This window comes from Herpailurus yagouaroundi, unplaced genomic scaffold (genome assembly GCF_014898765.1).
Source record: "Herpailurus yagouaroundi ecotype Mexico unplaced genomic scaffold, PumYag 213, whole genome shotgun sequence".
Classification (NCBI taxonomy): Eukaryota; Metazoa; Chordata; class Mammalia; order Carnivora; family Felidae; genus Herpailurus; species Herpailurus yagouaroundi.
The window spans coordinates 10,409,694-10,427,209 of NW_024412444.1; the positions used below are offsets into that span (position 1 = coordinate 10,409,694).

Genomic DNA, 17,516 nt, shown 5'->3' on the forward strand with positions numbered 1-17,516 from the left:
ACTAGTGTACGGTACAACACCTAACAGTTTACAAATATTATTTATACACATCACTGCCCTCTAGTGCCCAGAATGACTTTTTCTAGTAATCTGCTTAACTTCTACCTTTGATGTAAAAACAAAATCTAGTTACTGATCCACCAGGAGAAAAACCTTTTGCCAGGAAAAGTGAGTTGATCCCTCCAATTACACTTGATCTCATCTTCCTGATCAAAGCATCTAGCTGTAGAACCGCTCTATAAAGCTACAGAGCAGAAGTGGATGCTGTACTACAGATTATGTTATGTTGGCTGCATTGGGGATGATCACTCAGTACTAACACATTAAGCGCATTTCCTCTTCAGCACCCCTCAATTTTTTTTTTGATGCTGTTTAATTTTCACTACCCCTCAACTCTTTTAAGAATTTGGCCTCCTGTGTTCCTTATACGTTTTATTTCTTACAATATGTTTACAATAAGCACGTATTATTTATAAAGGGGAGAATCCACAGTATTTTCAAGGGAGGGAGAAAATAATCTGGATTATCAAAACAAATTTTGCATTCAAACTAGTCCAGGTTTAGACTGATTGACATCCTGAAAAATTAGCTTGTCATCTGTTTAGTTGTGGGCCAGTTTGCTTTAAACTGAGGAGAATCTCTAACCTCACTGACAGGGGAAAATGGATGACAGTAGTGGCTACTTTACAGGCTAGACCTGGTACTTAGAGATTTGCATCTATCAACTCCAACAATCCTGTGTGGTAGGTGTCCTTATCCTCGTTTTATACATGAGATTGACAGAGTTTACATAAATGAGTCCAAGTGTGTGCATAAGCCGTTCTCCAATAACAGGAAAACCATCTGGAAGACAAATGCCACTGATGATGGAACAAAGTGCCATCGTGGTATAAACGGGAACAAATTACAATAAACTCTGACCTGGAAACTACTCAACAGGATCTAAGAATGCTGACTGGTAGAAGGTAGGTGTTCAAAGACGACCTGACTTCTGTTGTTGTCCTCAATAATTAAATGGTAGTTATAAATTCAGTGAGGAATTTACTCTCCACAGACACAGGCAGGTTTGTGTTATCCAAATGTATATCTAACTAGATGTGAAATCCTAAAAGTAGAACCTTCAGCTAAATAACCTTCCCAATAATTTTTCAATTTTAAAAACCTAGACAGATGATGAATAAACTCAAGTCTGCGTGAAGCATAAAACTGGATTGGATAGAGGACTTTTGCACACCCCTCTCCCTGCTCCCCTTCCCCAAATCAGGCTTCTGGGTCTATAAGCCATCCTTCAGTGAAGAGCAGCAAAACCTATTTTCCTCAGAGGCTCCTCACGAATAGTACCACCAGCACCTGAACGTGCATCTTTACACACGTTTCAGGATTTGGGAGTTTCTGGGACCATAACTTTAACCAAGCCTTCCATAACAGTCTTTTTACTTTCTATTACAAAACACGACACTGCAATAACAGCAATGAACTGCTTTAGCCTTCGCACTTCTGCGGAAGCTAAAACAACTTCTCCAACATATAAAGGGGCTGGAAAGCTAATTTCCTGTGAAAGTAAAACACAGCCTGGCCCTGGCATTTTAGTTCCCAGGAGAGCTGAAATAAGCCCATTGATCAAAACTCCATGTACAATTGTCTTTCCAAACTTGGTGTGTTTTGCAAACTCTTCATTTAAATGCAAAGGATTGACATCCCCCGTTAATTCTGAGAAGGCGGCCACGTCCCTCTGTGTGAAGACCCTGCTGAGTTCAGCATGGTCTCCAACTCGGACATGCATCTGCTCAATGTGCCACCTGCTCGGCACTTGCCGGCTCAGGCAGATTCTCCTCTGAAGCCCACCCCACCAACGATAGCTGCAAGTTACTGGGAACATCTTCAGCACTGTCAAAGTCCAGCAATCGGAGCTTTTAGACTGCTTCAATCTTCAGATGTGATTTTGGCATCAAAAAGTACCTTTTGAGAGCGGAGGAATGTTTCTGACATTGAAGACTATTCAATCCAACACTAGTTCCCTACTGTTACCAGATAAGGCAAGAAGAAATGGAGAAACCTGTAAGAGAAAGAAAAAGTTAAGGAAATATTGGGAAAAGACTGCACTGAAACACGGGGCATGTGAAAACATGCCTAATTTCATGGGGTAAGCAAAGCTGATGCAGCAGCATTCTAAAGAGCATCCTTAGAGGTGGCCTTAGATAAATAAGTGATAGTAAGTTCAGAGACCGTGTCCCACTATTTAAGGCACTAGGCATTAAGCAATAAATGAAAAGTTAAGACTTTTCCACAAGAGCTCTAAGTTTCATCCCCAAACATCTCCCATAAAATCCAGAGTCTAAGTGCTCTGTCTCACACTTCCAGAAGCAACAAAGTCCTTATCCCTCCCCACCACTCCCAGCTGAATAGTGTCAGCCATACTAGATTTATGCAGGCACAAAAATGGAACATGTATTAAAAAGCAGTTTCATCCCTACTCAACCTGGTTTGGAATATGTGAAGGAATGGGCTTTACCTGAATCACTCTGAAAGCACATTTCTTGCCTTTATAGGATCCCAACAGAGTCAAAGAGCTCCACAATTTTACAAGACCACTGTGGAAAGATCAAGAATACATAAAGATTTGTTGCGGTGACATCTCCCTAGTACCTTCATGACGGTCCAGGCAGTTAAATTAGGTCCAGAAAACCTAATTTAAATGAGAAAACTTCAAAAGTAAAAGCACAATATGTTATAGGCAGAGAATACAATGAACCTCAATTAGGAATTTTTAAAAAAAATTTTATTTAAGTAATCTTTACACCCAATGTGGGGCTCGAACTTATGACCCCTAGATCAAGAGTCACATGCTCCTCAGACTGAGCCAGCCAGGAGCCCCGGGAATGTTTCTAAAATACACATCTCTGAGTTTGCAACCATGACCATCAATTGGGAAACACTACAATTGTAAGCAAATCATGAGTTTTCCTCTGTATAGTGTAACTCGGTGGATGAATGTTCGTATCCTTCCCAGTTTAAACTTCTAAAAGCTGCTCAGGGTTCACAATGACAAAACTCTTCTCATACTGAGAGGAGAGCATTTTTGCTCTATTTCTCCACTCAGCTCTCTGCTCTGTTATACCACAAATATGCCACCATCTGTTGTACCTGCTACATATCCTCAAGATGGCTGACAAGGTCTTCTCTTCATAGGTCAGGATGTCCAAGGGTAAGGCTGCATCAACCTAGGTATGGAATAATACTATTAGGAGACTACTGTCATCACTAATCTTTATTCTTTTAAGTAATCTCTATGCCCAGTGTGGGGTTTGAACTCATAACCCTGAGATCAGGAGTCGCATGCTCCTCCAACTGAGCCAGCCAGGTGCCCCTGTCATCACCATTCTTAAAGTCTAATAACTAATCCTGTCAACTGCTTTTCTCCTCCAAAAAAACAGTATTTAGTAGTGGTGTAGTACTGGTCCTGCTTATTTACAATTCCCTGTCTGGAATGTTCTTCTTGTACCTCTTCATACTGCTAGTGACTCTTCACCTTTCAAGTCTTTGTTTAAACTGTCCCATCCCTGGGAGCTGGGTCAGTTGGTAGAGCATGAGACTTTCAATTTCAGGGCCATGAGTTCAAGCCCCACGTTGGGCATGAAGCCTACTTAATAAAAGGTCTCATCCCTGATCCTCAAGCTTAAGCTCAATTGCTTGGTATGCTCGTTCACATACAGGAACCACATACTTCCTCGCATAATATTCATTATTCTTGCCAATAACTGTTCAACAGAGTTTTCTACTAAAATAATCAAGACTATTCATCAATGAGGCAGATGCCCTGTCTGTTCATGGCTACATCCTCAGGAACCAGGTTTTATACCTGCCATATAGAAGGAATAGTTTTTCCTTGAACTTTTTATTTTGAAAAATTACAGTCACAGGAGGTTGCAAAGAAATTTACAGGAAGGTTCTACGCACCCTTCAAAGCCTCCCCCAGTAGTACAATATCAAAACCAAAAATCTAATATCGACCAGTTTATTCAGATTTTACCAGTGACATATGCACTCATGTTTGTGTATTTGCGTGTGTGCGTGTTTATGTGTGTACTTCTATGCAATTTTACCACATAAGTAGTTTCATGCAACCACCAGCACAATCAAGATAAAGAATTATACCATCACCACAGGGCTTGCTCCTTCTACCTCTTTTTAGTCACAGCCACTCCTCCCCCCAACCCCTAACCACTAATCTTTCTCCAGATTATATAACTGTTATTTCAGGAGCATTACATACATGGGATCACCTGACTGTTACTTTTTGGAACTAGCTTTTCACTTAACATAATTCTCTGGAGATTCAGTTACACTACTGCATATATCTATAGTGTGTTCCTTTTTATTATCGAGTATATTCCATGGTACGAACATTTAACTACTCACCCACTGAAGGACATCTGGCTAACTTCTGCTTTTGGGCTCTTACAAATAAAGCTGCTATAAGCACTCACATACGAGTTCTGTGCAAACACTAGTAAGTTTTTACTTCTCTGGGACAAATGCACAGGTGTGTAACTGCTGGGTAGTACAGTAGCTGCATGTTTAATTTTTTCTTTTACAAATGGTGTTCCAAAGTGGCCGTGCCGTTTTACATTCCCACTAGCAATGCATGAGTGATCCAGTTTCTCTGCATCCTTGCCAGCATTTAATGTTATCACTATCTATAAAATTTCAGTTGTTCTGCCAGGTGTGTAGTGATATCTCATCGTGTATTTTAAAAAAAAATTTTTTAATGTTTATTTATTTTTGACAGAGAGAGAGACAGAGCATGAGTGGGGGAGAGGCAGAGAGAGAGGGAGACACAGAATCCAAAGCAGGCTCCAGGCTCTGAGCTGTCAGCACAGAGCCTGACAGGGGGCTCAAACTCACAGACTGTGAGATCATGACCTGAGCCGAAGTCGGGTGCTCAACCGACTGAGCCACCCAGGCACCCCACTCATCGTGTATTTTTTAAAATATTTTTTTAATTTGAGAGAGAGAGAGAGCAAGCAGGGGAGAGGGGCAGAGGGAAAAAGAAAGAGAATCCTAAGTAGGCTCTATACTCAGTGCAGGGCCTGACAGAGGCTAGATCCCACGACCCTGGCATCATGACCTGAGACAAAATCAAGAGTCGGGTGCTCAATCGACTGAGCCACCCAGGTGCCCCTGTGTTTTTAATTTGTATTTCCCTAATGACTAAGAATGCTGAACTTTTCATTCATGTGCTTCTTTGCCAATGGTACATCTTTTTTAGTGAAATGTCTATTCATATCTTTTGCTCATTTTCTTTTTGTTATTTATTTATTTAGAGAGCAAGCGAGCATGTGCCTGACCGGGGGAGGGGCAGAGAGAGAGGGAGAGAGAATCCCAAGCAGGCGCCACACTGTCAGCATGGAACCCGACACGGAGCTCGAACCCACAAACCATGAGATCACAATCTGAGCCAAAATCAAGTCGGACCCTTAGCCAAATGAGCCACCCAAGCGCCCCTGCTCATTTTCTAATTGCAATGTTTGGTTTCTCACTATTGAGTTTTGAGAGTTCTTTTCATTTTCTAGATATGCAGGTTTCAAATAGTTCCCCCAGTCTGTAATATGTCTTTTCATCCTCTTAACTGAGTCTTTTGTGGAGTATATGTTTTTAATTTTAATGAGATGCTTACCAGATGGATTTGATAAAACATATGAATCAGAAAGTAATTTTCTGAGTCATCTGCCTTTGTTCTCTCTCAAAATTCTACTATTTTCAAGAGAATGCTAAAAGAGGACTACTCAATGTGCCGGTCTGTGATAAAATAAGAGGCTGTATCACAATGTAAATGAACAAGATTGCTAAGCACATTGTTTAGTTCAGCTGTTCTTTTATTTTTTTTTAGTAATCTCTACACCAATGTGGAGCTTGAATTCACAACCCCACGATTAAGAATCACATGCTCCTCTGATGGTTTCAGCTCAATTTTTCACATAAGACTTTCTCAGTAAAGGAAGTGGTGTGCTGATTCTGCTGCGAGCCACAAATCTTCACAAAACTATCTGCAGGTTGCAGATCTGGACCATACCGTGAGTAGTATTGGCCTAAAACAAACATTTGTCTAACGAGTTGCTCATCAAACAGAAGGCATATTAGAACAAACCTACCCAAAGTATATTTCTGAAAGTCCGCTTCTGCAATTTCAAATATGGTTTTACAGTTCTAAAAAAGTATTTGGAAGAGCACCATTTTAGTATTTCTTACAAAGATCCAAGGAGTATTCAATCCACTAAGTGATTCATACCTCCCCAAACAGGTCCTTCAAGGCTGAAATAAGCAGCTGTTTGAACTGTGCAACATTCAGTCCAACCCCATGGTCTTGAAATTCTCTGTAATAACATTAAAAAGGAAAAAATGTATTTCATACTATTCAGACTCATAAAAAAGTAATCAAAAGTAGAACTTAGGAAACTGAACTTACAGACACACTTTCATATAGTGGTGCTCAGAGGGATTTTTGTAAACTATTCTCTCATATGTAGTGGCTGGAGCTGGCATCTTTTCCAACACTGACCACATCTAGAAATCAAGTCAAGAGAGCTAGAAGTTAGCAAGGTACAAGCTATTTTTCACTTTTTTAATGACAATCTGACCCATCTTTATTTTTTTAATTAAGCTCTACACCCAATGTGGGGCTTGAACTCACAATCCCAAGATCAAGAGTCACACACTTTACCAACTGAGCCAGCCAGGTACCTGACTCATTTGATTTTTAAAAGATCTCATAGTATAGTGGGGTGCCTCAGTGGCTCAGTCAGTTAAGCATCTGACTTAGCTCAGGTCATGATCTCAGAGTTCACAAGTTTGAGTCCCATGTCAGGCTCTGTGCTGACAGCTCAGAGCCTGGAGCCTGCTTCGGACTGTATGTCTCCCTCTCTATCTGCCCCTCCCTGCTTGTGCTCACACTTGCTTGCTCTCTCTCTCTCTCTCTCTCTCAAAAATAAATAAATAAACTTAAAAAAAAAAAAAGATAAAAGAACTCCTACTATAGTAACTAATCTAATTCTGGTCAAACCAAAGTTACCCAGACAGACACAAAGTTTCCAGATTTTATATATGCCAGACCATTGTACTCTTAAATTCTAATGACATAATCCCAATGAACATTTATCATCACTTAGTACCTAGCTCTATGCGAAATGCTTCACATACTTTAGGTCATAAGTCTTCAAAATGATCCCACAAGGTAAAAGCTATTATCACTCCCATTTTTGGGAAAAGGACATTGAGGCTTAGCAAAGAGAGGGAACACTTGCCCAAGGGCACACAGATTCCAACGGTTCCTGAGTCCTCTCAAGACCACTCTAGTAGGATGTCTCTCTCTCTTTTTATTTTTGAGAGACAGAGAGAGAGAAAGCGCGAGCAGGGGAGGGGCAGAGAGACAGAATCCAAAGCAGGCTTTAGGCTCTGAGCTATCAGCATAAAGCCTGACACAGAGCTCGAACTCATGAGCTGTGCAATCATGACCCAAGCTGAAGTCAGGAGCTTAACCAACTGGGCCTCCCAGGCGCCCCTAGTATATCTCTTTAATAAAAAAAAAAAAAAAAAAAAATCACATACAGGAATAAAATCTAGGATCTGAAGGCCCTCTTCTTGTTTACTCTCAGTCCACACAGTACATGAGCAGAATGAGGGGTGGTAGTTCTGCTGTCCCATCACATGCTGGTTTGCCTGTTGCCTGTCTGGAAGCCATGTCTGCACAGGGCTATTTCGCAAACCCACAAAAGACCAAGCTTAAACAGCAAGGGGTTTAAGAGGAATTCCTGGAATGGACCTCGATGTCATTCCTAACAGATTTGGATCTTTCAAGAACACAGAACATGCTGATCCCCCTGTGGAGAATCCCTGTCCTTGGCTCCACTCCCACCTCACTCTCCCTCTGCATAGCCGCTACTCATCCTTTGAATTTTAGCTTACAGGTTACCTCCTCTTCTCGGAGTTTCACCTCAAGGAGGCCTTCCTTGACACCCTGTTCTAAGTTAGATTCCCTTGTTATGCAACCTCTTAATACTGTTTAATATCTGGTTCTCCACTAAAGGAACCAGGAAACTGAGGTCCAACCAAGGAAAGGGACTTAGCAAAGGTCATAAAGCTCTAAACCAGCATTTACAGAAACCTATGCATCAGGCTTAGTTCCTACTACTCCTAGATGATATCCCCAGAGAAAATGACAAGTCAAGGTCAAGGAGCTACATCCAACCACCCACTTAATAGTTACTGTGTCTGGCGCAGAGTATGTATTCAGTAAACACTTACTGAATGGTGATGTCTTAGGCCTATATGTTCAAGGGTATCTTTGGTTTCAACACTGCAGAAATAACTACCTGATGATTCTTTCCCAATCATTAGAATCTTCCCTGACTAGAAGAACAGGAAGAATCACTTCATTCGTTGTCTCACACATGATAGGTGTTTTTTAAGAGTTACTATCAGCCTTGACAGAGTTGGCTGCCTGAGGTAGGGGAATGAGATTGGGGCCTGGGGCTCAGGCTGTCAAAAACAATGAAGACTTAAGGAGTATTCTGGAAATGGACCATGATAATGGTTGCACAGCAATGTTAACATACACTTAAAAGTGATAAATTTTATGTCATATAATTTTACCAAAAAAGACTTAAGGAACAAGTGTTTACTGAGCAGTCACCTCCACATAGCCTGAGCTTCAGGGTCAGTGACAGTATTGCCCTCTGCAGGTTATCCTGATATTAAAGGAGAGGATGTCAGGTAGCCCTGCATACAGCCTGGCATATCCACCAGGCTCAGCACCATGAAAGCACTTCCACAGCCATTGTTATCATAATCTTTGAAGCCAGACTTTGTAATGGCTGCAAGGATGCTCGTCAAATGACCTCCTAGTAACAGATGTCCCTACTTCCACCTGCTTCGCCCCAGCACCTCCCAATCTAGTTTCTACAGCAGCCAGGATGAGTCAATTAAAAGCTATTCAAGCCGCGGCCATTTCTCTGCTCAAAACCTTGCATCGGTTCCCATTTTACTCAGAGTAAAGCTAAAGGACCTACCGGTCCTGCAAGGCCTTACCTGGTTTGTACCCCTGCCTCCTCCAACCGCTCTGATCTCATGTCCTACCATACTCCCCTACTCAACCCCTTCCACCAGAGGCCTCCTAGCTCTTCCTCACACACCATTTCTCTCCCGCCTCTGCGCCTGGCTCCTAGCTTTAACGCAGGCTGGGAATGCTCTTTTTCCAGGTAGCCAGGTGGCTCGCTCCCTTGCTTCCTTCATGGCTTTGATCAACTCTCCCCCCTCGCTTTGGTCTGGTGGTTATCTAATACGGCAACCCCTCCAGGCTCCTGCTCTAGTTTTTTCTCATAGAACTTACTACGCCTCTAACACAACTACGTAACTCATTCTCTACTTGTACTTCCCTCCTCCACCCCAACAAAACGTACACTCCACAAGAAACAGGAATATCTTGTTCAATACTGTTTCTCAAGAATCAAAAACTGCATCGCACACAGTACACATTAAATACATAAGGCTGGGGCCAAATCAGTCATTAAAGAAAAAAAAAAAGCTCAATCATGCACTGTTGGGCACTTCGGTTGTTTTCAACTTTCTTCGACCACCATCCGCCACTTATTTAGCGCCCACCTGGCGCCGGGCGCATGCGCTCTGCATACATGGTCCCGCTCGCTCCTCGCAGCCACCATCCGCTACCGAGACCCCGCAGCACAAACCCCCACGGAGGTGCGCGGCGGAACCTCCCCAGCCGAACAGTGTCCCAAACCCCAGCGGATAGGTACTTCAGAATGCCACGCGCCGCCCGCCGCAACTCCCGTCTTGCGCACGCGCGCCTGGCGCACACGTCCTAGCGTCAACAGCGTGGCCGACTGAGCCCGATCCCGACGAACAACCGCTCTGCTATGGTCTTCCACTTTTCTGCTCTCGGTCGGACTAACCTGGCGCCTTCCTGAATCCCGTTCCTTGCAAGAGTCTGCCAAAGCTCGGAGCTCCCCCGCAGAGGCCAGACCCTGGGCCCGGGAAACTCCGGGGATGTTTACGTTTGGCTCCTGTTTCGCCCTCCGGAAGCGTCAATGACGTCTAGGCGCGGATATGACGTCACCGCGCGGAGTTCGCCTAAGAACCTAGGGATAAATCGTGATCAGTAGCTGAGACTGGCCGAGCTCAGTGCCCCCTGGTGGTCACTCCAGAGAATGCTCTATGAGCGAATGTCTGAATGGGGTTGGGACTCCGGATGTGTTTGTTCGGTCCGGGAGCTCGCTTCATAGTCATTCATTTATGCATGCATTCATTCATTCAACTTTATATATAGCAGCTCTTCTGCTGAGCATTTGTCAAGCACTCCAAGGACAGGAGCCGCTCTCAATGTCCCTTGTGGCTCCCAGCATACAGTAGTGTATCTATCTGAGTTGGTCCAGATGGTCCTGTCTTCAAATTTAAGCCAGGTTTCATCTGTGCATTTATTCAGTAAGTACTTGCTGGCCCCGTACCCGTAAAACAAATAGTGTTTATATTTAATAATTAATAATAATAATAGATGATAATTATCAAGTATTTTCTATGGGCCAGGTGCTATGAAAAAAAAAACTTTTCAGATGTTATTTCGGGGAACTCTCACACAATCCCAAAGTAGCTATTATTATGATCATCCCCATTTTAAAGGGGTAGAGACTGCGGCACAAGAGGCTGTTACTTGCCCAAGATCACATGTTTATAACTGGTGAGCAGACGGTCTGACTCCAGATGGTGCTCTCCATACTGCACCGTGCCACCACCAGTTGTGTGTTATGAGTCAGGAGTGCGTGGGGGAGAGGGCTGGGGCTGCCATAACTTGAGTATGAGCCCCATGAGGATGGGGATGGTATTGTTTGTGTTGGCTCACCACAGCATTCCCCTGCCTGACACTCAACATATGTTTAGTGAATGCAGTAATTCACAGATGGGTGTGCTAATTCTACTTCCTTTGGGGGCAAAGGGTTGCCCTGCACAGCCAAAACTGAGCCTGAGTCAGTTGGGACCTTCTCTCTTAATGTCTTTTCTAAAAATTCCACTGTCTGCTATTTCCCGAAACTTCAGTCTTTGGCTATTGTCGTGTTCTGCAGTCCTGCAGCTTCTGCTTCCCTTCCTTCTCCCCTCAGAGGAGATAGAACTTGTTCCAGATGGGAGATAGAGGAAATCAACACAGATCCCACAGCCAGTGGTGTTTTCTTTTTCTTTCTTTCTTTCTTTCTTTCTTTCTTTCTTTCTTTCTTTCTTTTCTTTTCTTTTCTTTCTCTTTCTTTCTTTCTTTTCTTTCTTTTTCTCTTTCTTTCTTTCTTTTTCTTTCTCTTATAAAGTTTATTTATTTTGAGAGAGAGAGAGAGCACCTGTGCACAAAATTGGGGGGGGTGGGCAGGGGCAGAGAGAATCCCAAGCAGGGTCTGTACTGTCAGTGCAGATCCTGATTCGGGGCTCGAACTCATGAACCACAAGATCATGACGTGAACTGAAATCAAGAGTTGGCCTTAACCGACTGAGCCACCCAGGTGCCCCTGGTATGAGTTTCTGAAGTGTCCTTCCAGAGATACAGTAGGGGAGCTTTCCCTTTGTAACAATATATCTGAACATCACTCCTAATCATAACACACAAGCCTGTCTCGGTCTTTATAAAAGTTGCCTAGCATTGCACTGGTGGCACCAGTTGGCTCAAGATGGCCATTCTGGACACTCTGTTTCTGACACGTTAGAGCAAAGTTGTTGGGGATCTGAGAGTATTTTATGTTCCTGGAAGTGATGGCAGCTGAGAAAGAGCTGAGTCCATACTTCCCCTCTTCTGCTTTGTTCTTCAGCTCCCCTTCCTGCCTTGTAAACTGCTGCCAAGAGTGGCTTTTACTAAAACTTTCATAACTTTAGGAAGAGAAGTCAAGAGAGAGGCCCAAGTAGGATCACAGCCACAAATCTCCATCAGCCTCATGGGAATCATATCCACTCATGTCAGCAGATGAAGAAGGTAGGACAAAGTGGGGTGCCTGGGTGGCTCAGTCCATTAAGTGTCTGACTCGGTTTCACTCAGGTCATTTCACAGTTTTGTGAGTTCAAACCCGCATCGGGATCTGCGCAAAGTCTGCTTGGGAGTCTCTCTCTCCCTCTCTCTCTGTTCCTCCCCCACTCACACTCTCTCTCAAAAATAAATTAAAAAAAAAAAAAAAAAAGAAAGAAAGGAAAGGAAAAGGTAGGACAAAGGAAGTGAAAATGACTAGAAGCTAAAGGCTATGGAATGACAGCTGTTGTTTCCATTTAGGGAGACCTGCCAAGTACCTGATTGCTTGCTTACATTATCCTATCTACCCTGCAATGTCACTATTATTATTGCCTTCACAGATTAAAAAAAAAAAAAAAAAGTAGAATAAGCCATTTGCCTACGGTGATTAGAAGCCCCAGAACCCATGGGATGACACGGCTAGACGTTGCTCTTTGAGGCAACCCTGAGCATCATCTCCAAACAGGAAATATGAAAAGCAGGCATGTTTTTGAGTCCCCAGAGGCCGAGCATGAGATAGGAATCTTTGTGGAAGTAATTTATTGGGGACAGCTCTCATGGGAAACCTGCGAGTGGGAGAGGAAAGCAGGATGGGGCAGGGGAAGAAGCTAAACAAAGCCATGGGTTCAGCTGAAGCCCAACCTCAGGCTGATCCCACACGGAGCCCTGGAGCATAAGTGATACCCGCAAGCTTCCAGCCTGGAGGCAAGGCGGCCAAGGCTTCATCACACTCCTCCCCGGTCACTGACTGCGAGCTGTAGGGTTGCCAGATTTAGCAAAGAAAAATAGTTGCCCAGTTAAATTTGAGTTTCAGACAAACAATGAGTAGGATATCCTTGTGCTAAGAAAGTATTCGTTGTTTGCCTGAAATTAAATTTAGCTGGGTATCCTGTATTTTGTCTGGCAACCCCAGGAGGTGAGAGGAAGAGGATGGGACACAACCTCGAAGGAGCCTCCTGGCATCTGAGGGCGCTTCTCTGGGAGAAGGGCAGGTGTGTTTCCTCAGCAGCCAGTACTCCCAGCAGGTGGGGGGGTGGGGGCAGCAGTCAGTACAGGGGATCTGGGAAGGACATCAGCAGCACACGCTGCAGGCAGGGACTCTGGGGGCAGCTCACCAGTCAAGGGTACAAAAGACCAGAAGCTCCTGCCCAGACTGTTAAGTCCAAACCATCCCCATCATCCAGGGGAGTGGCAGGACGGTCCCCGCCTCGGCCCTAATCTTGGCTGCTCTCTGAGGATGTTTTTGCTCCTTCCCAGTCAGTCTCCTACTTGTGTTGGGGCTGGAGCAAGGGCCAGACTATCTAACTTTGTCTCACCCAGAGTTTCTGAAATGTATTTAAATGATAGAGGAAGCTTTCCTTACAAGTGACCTTAGAAACCCCTAATAAAAGGCTCTAGGACCTTAGGAAGAGAGAATGTGGGGAGAGGACAACCACCTTGTAATTAAGCAGCCTGTTTCTGGAGGGGCCCACGAGGCTTTCTTGAAATTCAGAGATCCTCTCTGAGAGATTCATCATGTTCCTACAAAGTACACCCTCTCTGTACCCCCCTTTCCTTAGAGGGCTCTGCATCCCCATTCCAGGAACCAGGGGGATCTGTGGGTTCTGACCTACAGGAGTCCCAAAACATAGAGGTAAGTGAAAAGAGCAGGCAGGGGGTGCGGGGTGGCAACCGTAACGTCCAGCAGGACCCATTTATGTAAAAACCAAACAAACCATCAATAAACCAGCTGTAGGGTCTTTTCTGGTTATACATATGTGTGTATAAGAATATTTTTTAAACACTCATTTTTAAATTTGTTTTAAAGTGACAGGTCATTATTCTTATAATTTAACAATTGTCAAACAATTTTATAGTTGCTTATAAAATTAAATAATTTTCTAATTGTCAAATGAAAGTCAGGACTGCCCCTTATAGTCACAAGAGGGAGCCATGGACCACACCTGTGTTTATGCCTCTCTTCCCACCTTGGAAGAACAGACTCTTCCTCAAGATGCCCCTTTTTATCCCCCGGTTCCTACCCCTCCAACCTCTACCCCAAGGCAGGAGAGAGGAAGCAGGGAATGGAGACCTACCATCCCTTATCCACAATTCTGAAATCCAAGAAAAGCATGGAAACCAAATCTTTCTTCATGTGGCACCCAACGCTTAATCTGAACAGAGGTGAAGTTTTTTATAGCTTTTGTCCCATTTAGTGTGGATATTCATACACTGCACAGCAGAAATGTCAATGCATTTGATCCTGTAAAGCAGTCCCAGACCCCACTGGGGATATTACATAATCTGTGGTATACACACAATACCTTTCTAAAATAGGAAAATTTCTCAATTTGGAATCACATCTGGCTCTTTGAGGTTTGGTAAGGGATTGTAGACCTATACTTACATCTATAGCTGCCACTTTCTGTCACTAAGAATCCTTCTTTCTTCTCCCATCCCCTGCTGGAGGGTGGAAATACCCTAGGTGTGCCCTAAAGTTCCGAGTCATTGCCTGGAGGGTATAGAGACCAAATATCCAATAAGCAATGAAGGAAGGGTTCCTCCAGGAGCCAAGGGAGGGGAGCCTTCCTGCTGCTGAAAGGAGTCATCTGATATCCTCTCCCTGACTAGGCTAACAACGGTCACACAAGACCCTCATTCCATCATAGGCAACCCCAGGCCCACATCCTGGTGACTTCCAGTCCAGAGAGCAGCAACGCTGGGCCCCAGAGCCCCAGGGGAGCTGGGGGTACAGAACAGCAGCCCTGCACCGTCACCCTCTGGCTCTGACCTCAGCAGGTAATTTGAGGACATCTCTGCTGCCCCATCTGTGACCACTCCCACCTCCTCTCTACTTTTTCACCTTCTTTCCAGGATGGAGGGTTTGTATGAACATCATCCAACTTTGGGGTGGATGGGAGTGAGGAGAGAAGCCACTGGTGAGAAAGCCCAGTCTGTATGGCTAAAGGAGTGATGCTGGAAGATATACAAGATGAGAGATCAGAAGAGCCAGGCTCCCAACTGTCAGGGGAGAGTGTATCTCTTTGTGCCTGCCTGCATGTGTGAAAGAGACAGACAGACAGATGTGAGACAAATAAAGTGATGAAACACATGGGGGTGGGAGGTGGGGGAGGATAGGAGGAGAGACAGAGACAAAGAGTTAAAAAACAAACAAACCAAAACTACCAAACCTGGCCGAAGAGTATTTCAGCAAACATTTTTGGAATAGACCCAGTGAATTGCCACTTTTAATAAAACATTTCTCAATCTAAGACAGGAAGTCCCCAAAGCGGAAAGCTGGTATATGTGGATGTTAAAATTTATATCCATCATCTCAGAACAATGTTAATTAACCAACTGATGAATTGTCCAGAGATCAATATCCAGGGCTTGGAAAGTTAAATGAGGAACCTTAAGTCAGTATTTATGTTTAATTAAAACCTAAAAATTATCTGAAGAGAGTGCGAAAGCCCTGGCTGGTATGAAGTCCAGGGAGTTGACCTTACCTTTCAAAGGGAGCCTGAACTGGTCCCAGGCAGAGCCTCGGGGCTGCCTCTGGAGTGGCAGCTAGGAGCAGAGCTACATCAATCGCCTGCTTTCCAAGCCTGACCCCAAGGGACAACAAACAATCAGAGGAGACTTCTCCCGTCCAGAAAACTGCTTTGGGCAAACAACACTGATGAACATTTCCAGTATGGCAGAGGGAAGGGGGTGTCAGCAAGAGGGAGTGAGTCCTTTCAGGGAGGGCATGACACCAGTCCTGGTTCTAAAAGAGACAGGGAGGAGATGAGCAGGTTGTCCCTTGAGGCACCCTTTGATGCCGCAATGTAAGTAAGCTTGTTTGCTGCCTGGCAGGAGGCTGGGCAATGGGATATACTTAACTATTTGCTGAGTGAACAACTGGGTCATCTTCCTCAGCAGGAGCCCCAGGTGTGGCCTCAGTGATCTGTGGCTGAAGCTGTCACACACTGTCTTAGTTCAGGTGAGCCAACACGGCCCCAGGCTCTACTGGAAGTTGGGCCAGAGCTCCTGCCTGAACCAGTAAAAGCATAGTCACCTTCAATCATAAACCAAGAGGCTTCTCTATCTGTGTGGCCTCGGGCAAGATTCTTCACCTCTTAGTGCCTCAGTTTCCTGGCTATACAATGGGCACAAGTTATAAGTACCTTTTAGGGGTGTGTGAAAGCTTGAGAAAGTGATTCATGGAAAATACTTGGGAGAGCACCTGGTGCAGTCTTCCAGCTGGCCTGACATACCTTATAATCTCCCTGTACTTTCTGGGAACTTCCTTTGGACAACGCAACAGATAAGGTCCTCTGGGATGGGGAATACTCACTGGGGTTCATATGGAAGGCAGACGATGGGCAGCACCATCAAACTGATGTGTTTCTTGCATCAGTCTCTCCTGACGCTGCCTCTGTGCTGTACAAGAAGCCAGACTGATGGCAAATTGAGTCCTAACCATGGCCTCTCCCTCAGCTTCCTCGATGCCTGCCCAGCAGGATCCAGCCCCGAGGGACCCACGCCAGACAGTGGGATGTAGAGCCTGCTTGTGATTCCTGGGGCTTTCTGTCGTCATTTCAGAAGCTTCTGGCAGTCTTTCAGGCAAGGCTGTGATGAGTAACCCTTTTCTTCTTCCCAAAACTCTCATTAAAGGCACCCACCACAATGCCCAGTGGGCTGTGGCTTGGGGGGCAACCAGCAAGTTCTTCATAATCGCAAAGGCAAAAAGTCGGGTGCAAAGGGGAGCTGTGCTTTTCTGCTTTTGAGGCCTCCTGACATGGTGGGGCCAGAACTGCAGGCCCAGAGGAGAACCGTGAAAACCCACTTTTTAGGTTTGTCCAAATGACTCTTTCATATGCTCCGCTCAGGACTCCCAGTGGATGCTTCCCAGTGACAGCGAGGGAGGTGGGAGCTGCATCCCGCTGCAGACCCTGCCCACCATCCTCTTGGTGGGATGGACAGTACGGATGACCCCACTGAAGCAATTCTGGATGTGATCCTTAGCTGCCATCCACCCAGGGCATAACAATTCCTGCACCAATAGCGTTTCCCATCTGCAGTACTCACTCCAGGCCTGGGGCTTCTTCGGCTACCCCAGGCACCTCCCCTCATCTCGCAAACCCATCCAGACTAACCCCTTCCCCCAGGACTGCACCAAGTTCAGAATTCTTGGTGAATATGAAAGATTGGAATTGGCAGCATGTCTAAGATCTACTTTCTTTTCTATGTCATTGAATTTTGCTCTCACTTGTAGTATTTCTATTTTTTTTCTAGGCTTATTTTTGATTTCTTTTTATGACTTCTTTTTAAGATTTTATTTTTATTTTTGTTATTTTTTAAATTGTCTTAGAGAGAGAGTGTGAGTGGGGGAGAGGGCAGAGGGGGAGAGAGAGAGAGAGAGAGAGAGAGAGAGAGAGAGAGAGAGAGAATTTCAAGCAGTTTCCACACTTAGCACAGAGCTTGATGCAGGGTTTGATCCCATGACTCT

At 44.6% G+C, this 17,516-nt stretch overlaps 2 protein-coding genes across 3 annotated transcripts; both read right to left on the minus strand.

Moving 5' to 3' along the window:
* Positions 1 to 417: 417 nt before the first annotated feature.
* Positions 418 to 1,904, minus strand: HTD2 (hydroxyacyl-thioester dehydratase type 2). Its single transcript, XM_040454646.1, has one exon. It carries the CDS (start codon positions 1,877 to 1,879, stop codon positions 1,376 to 1,378), a length of 504 nt encoding a protein of 167 aa, XP_040310580.1. The 5' UTR covers positions 1,880 to 1,904; the 3' UTR covers positions 418 to 1,375.
* Positions 1,905 to 1,940: 36 nt separating this feature from the next.
* RPP14 (ribonuclease P/MRP subunit p14) lies at positions 1,941 to 17,330 on the minus strand. Of its 2 annotated transcripts, XM_040454648.1 has the most exons (7): positions 16,362 to 17,330; positions 9,966 to 10,151; positions 6,467 to 6,564; positions 6,290 to 6,374; positions 3,145 to 3,221; positions 2,513 to 2,591; positions 1,941 to 2,056 (listed from the first exon to the last, which is right to left on the minus strand). In XM_040454648.1, the coding sequence occupies exons 3-7, from the start codon at positions 6,562 to 6,564 to the stop codon at positions 2,000 to 2,002; spliced, it is 396 nt and encodes a 131-aa protein (XP_040310582.1). In that variant the 5' UTR covers positions 9,966 to 10,151; positions 16,362 to 17,330; the 3' UTR covers positions 1,941 to 1,999. The 2 variants fall into 2 exon arrangements, with proteins under 2 accessions (XP_040310582.1, XP_040310581.1); XM_040454647.1 differs by lacking the exons at positions 9,966 to 10,151; positions 16,362 to 17,330 and adding an exon at positions 9,658 to 9,852.
* Positions 17,331 to 17,516: the final 186 nt, after the last annotated feature.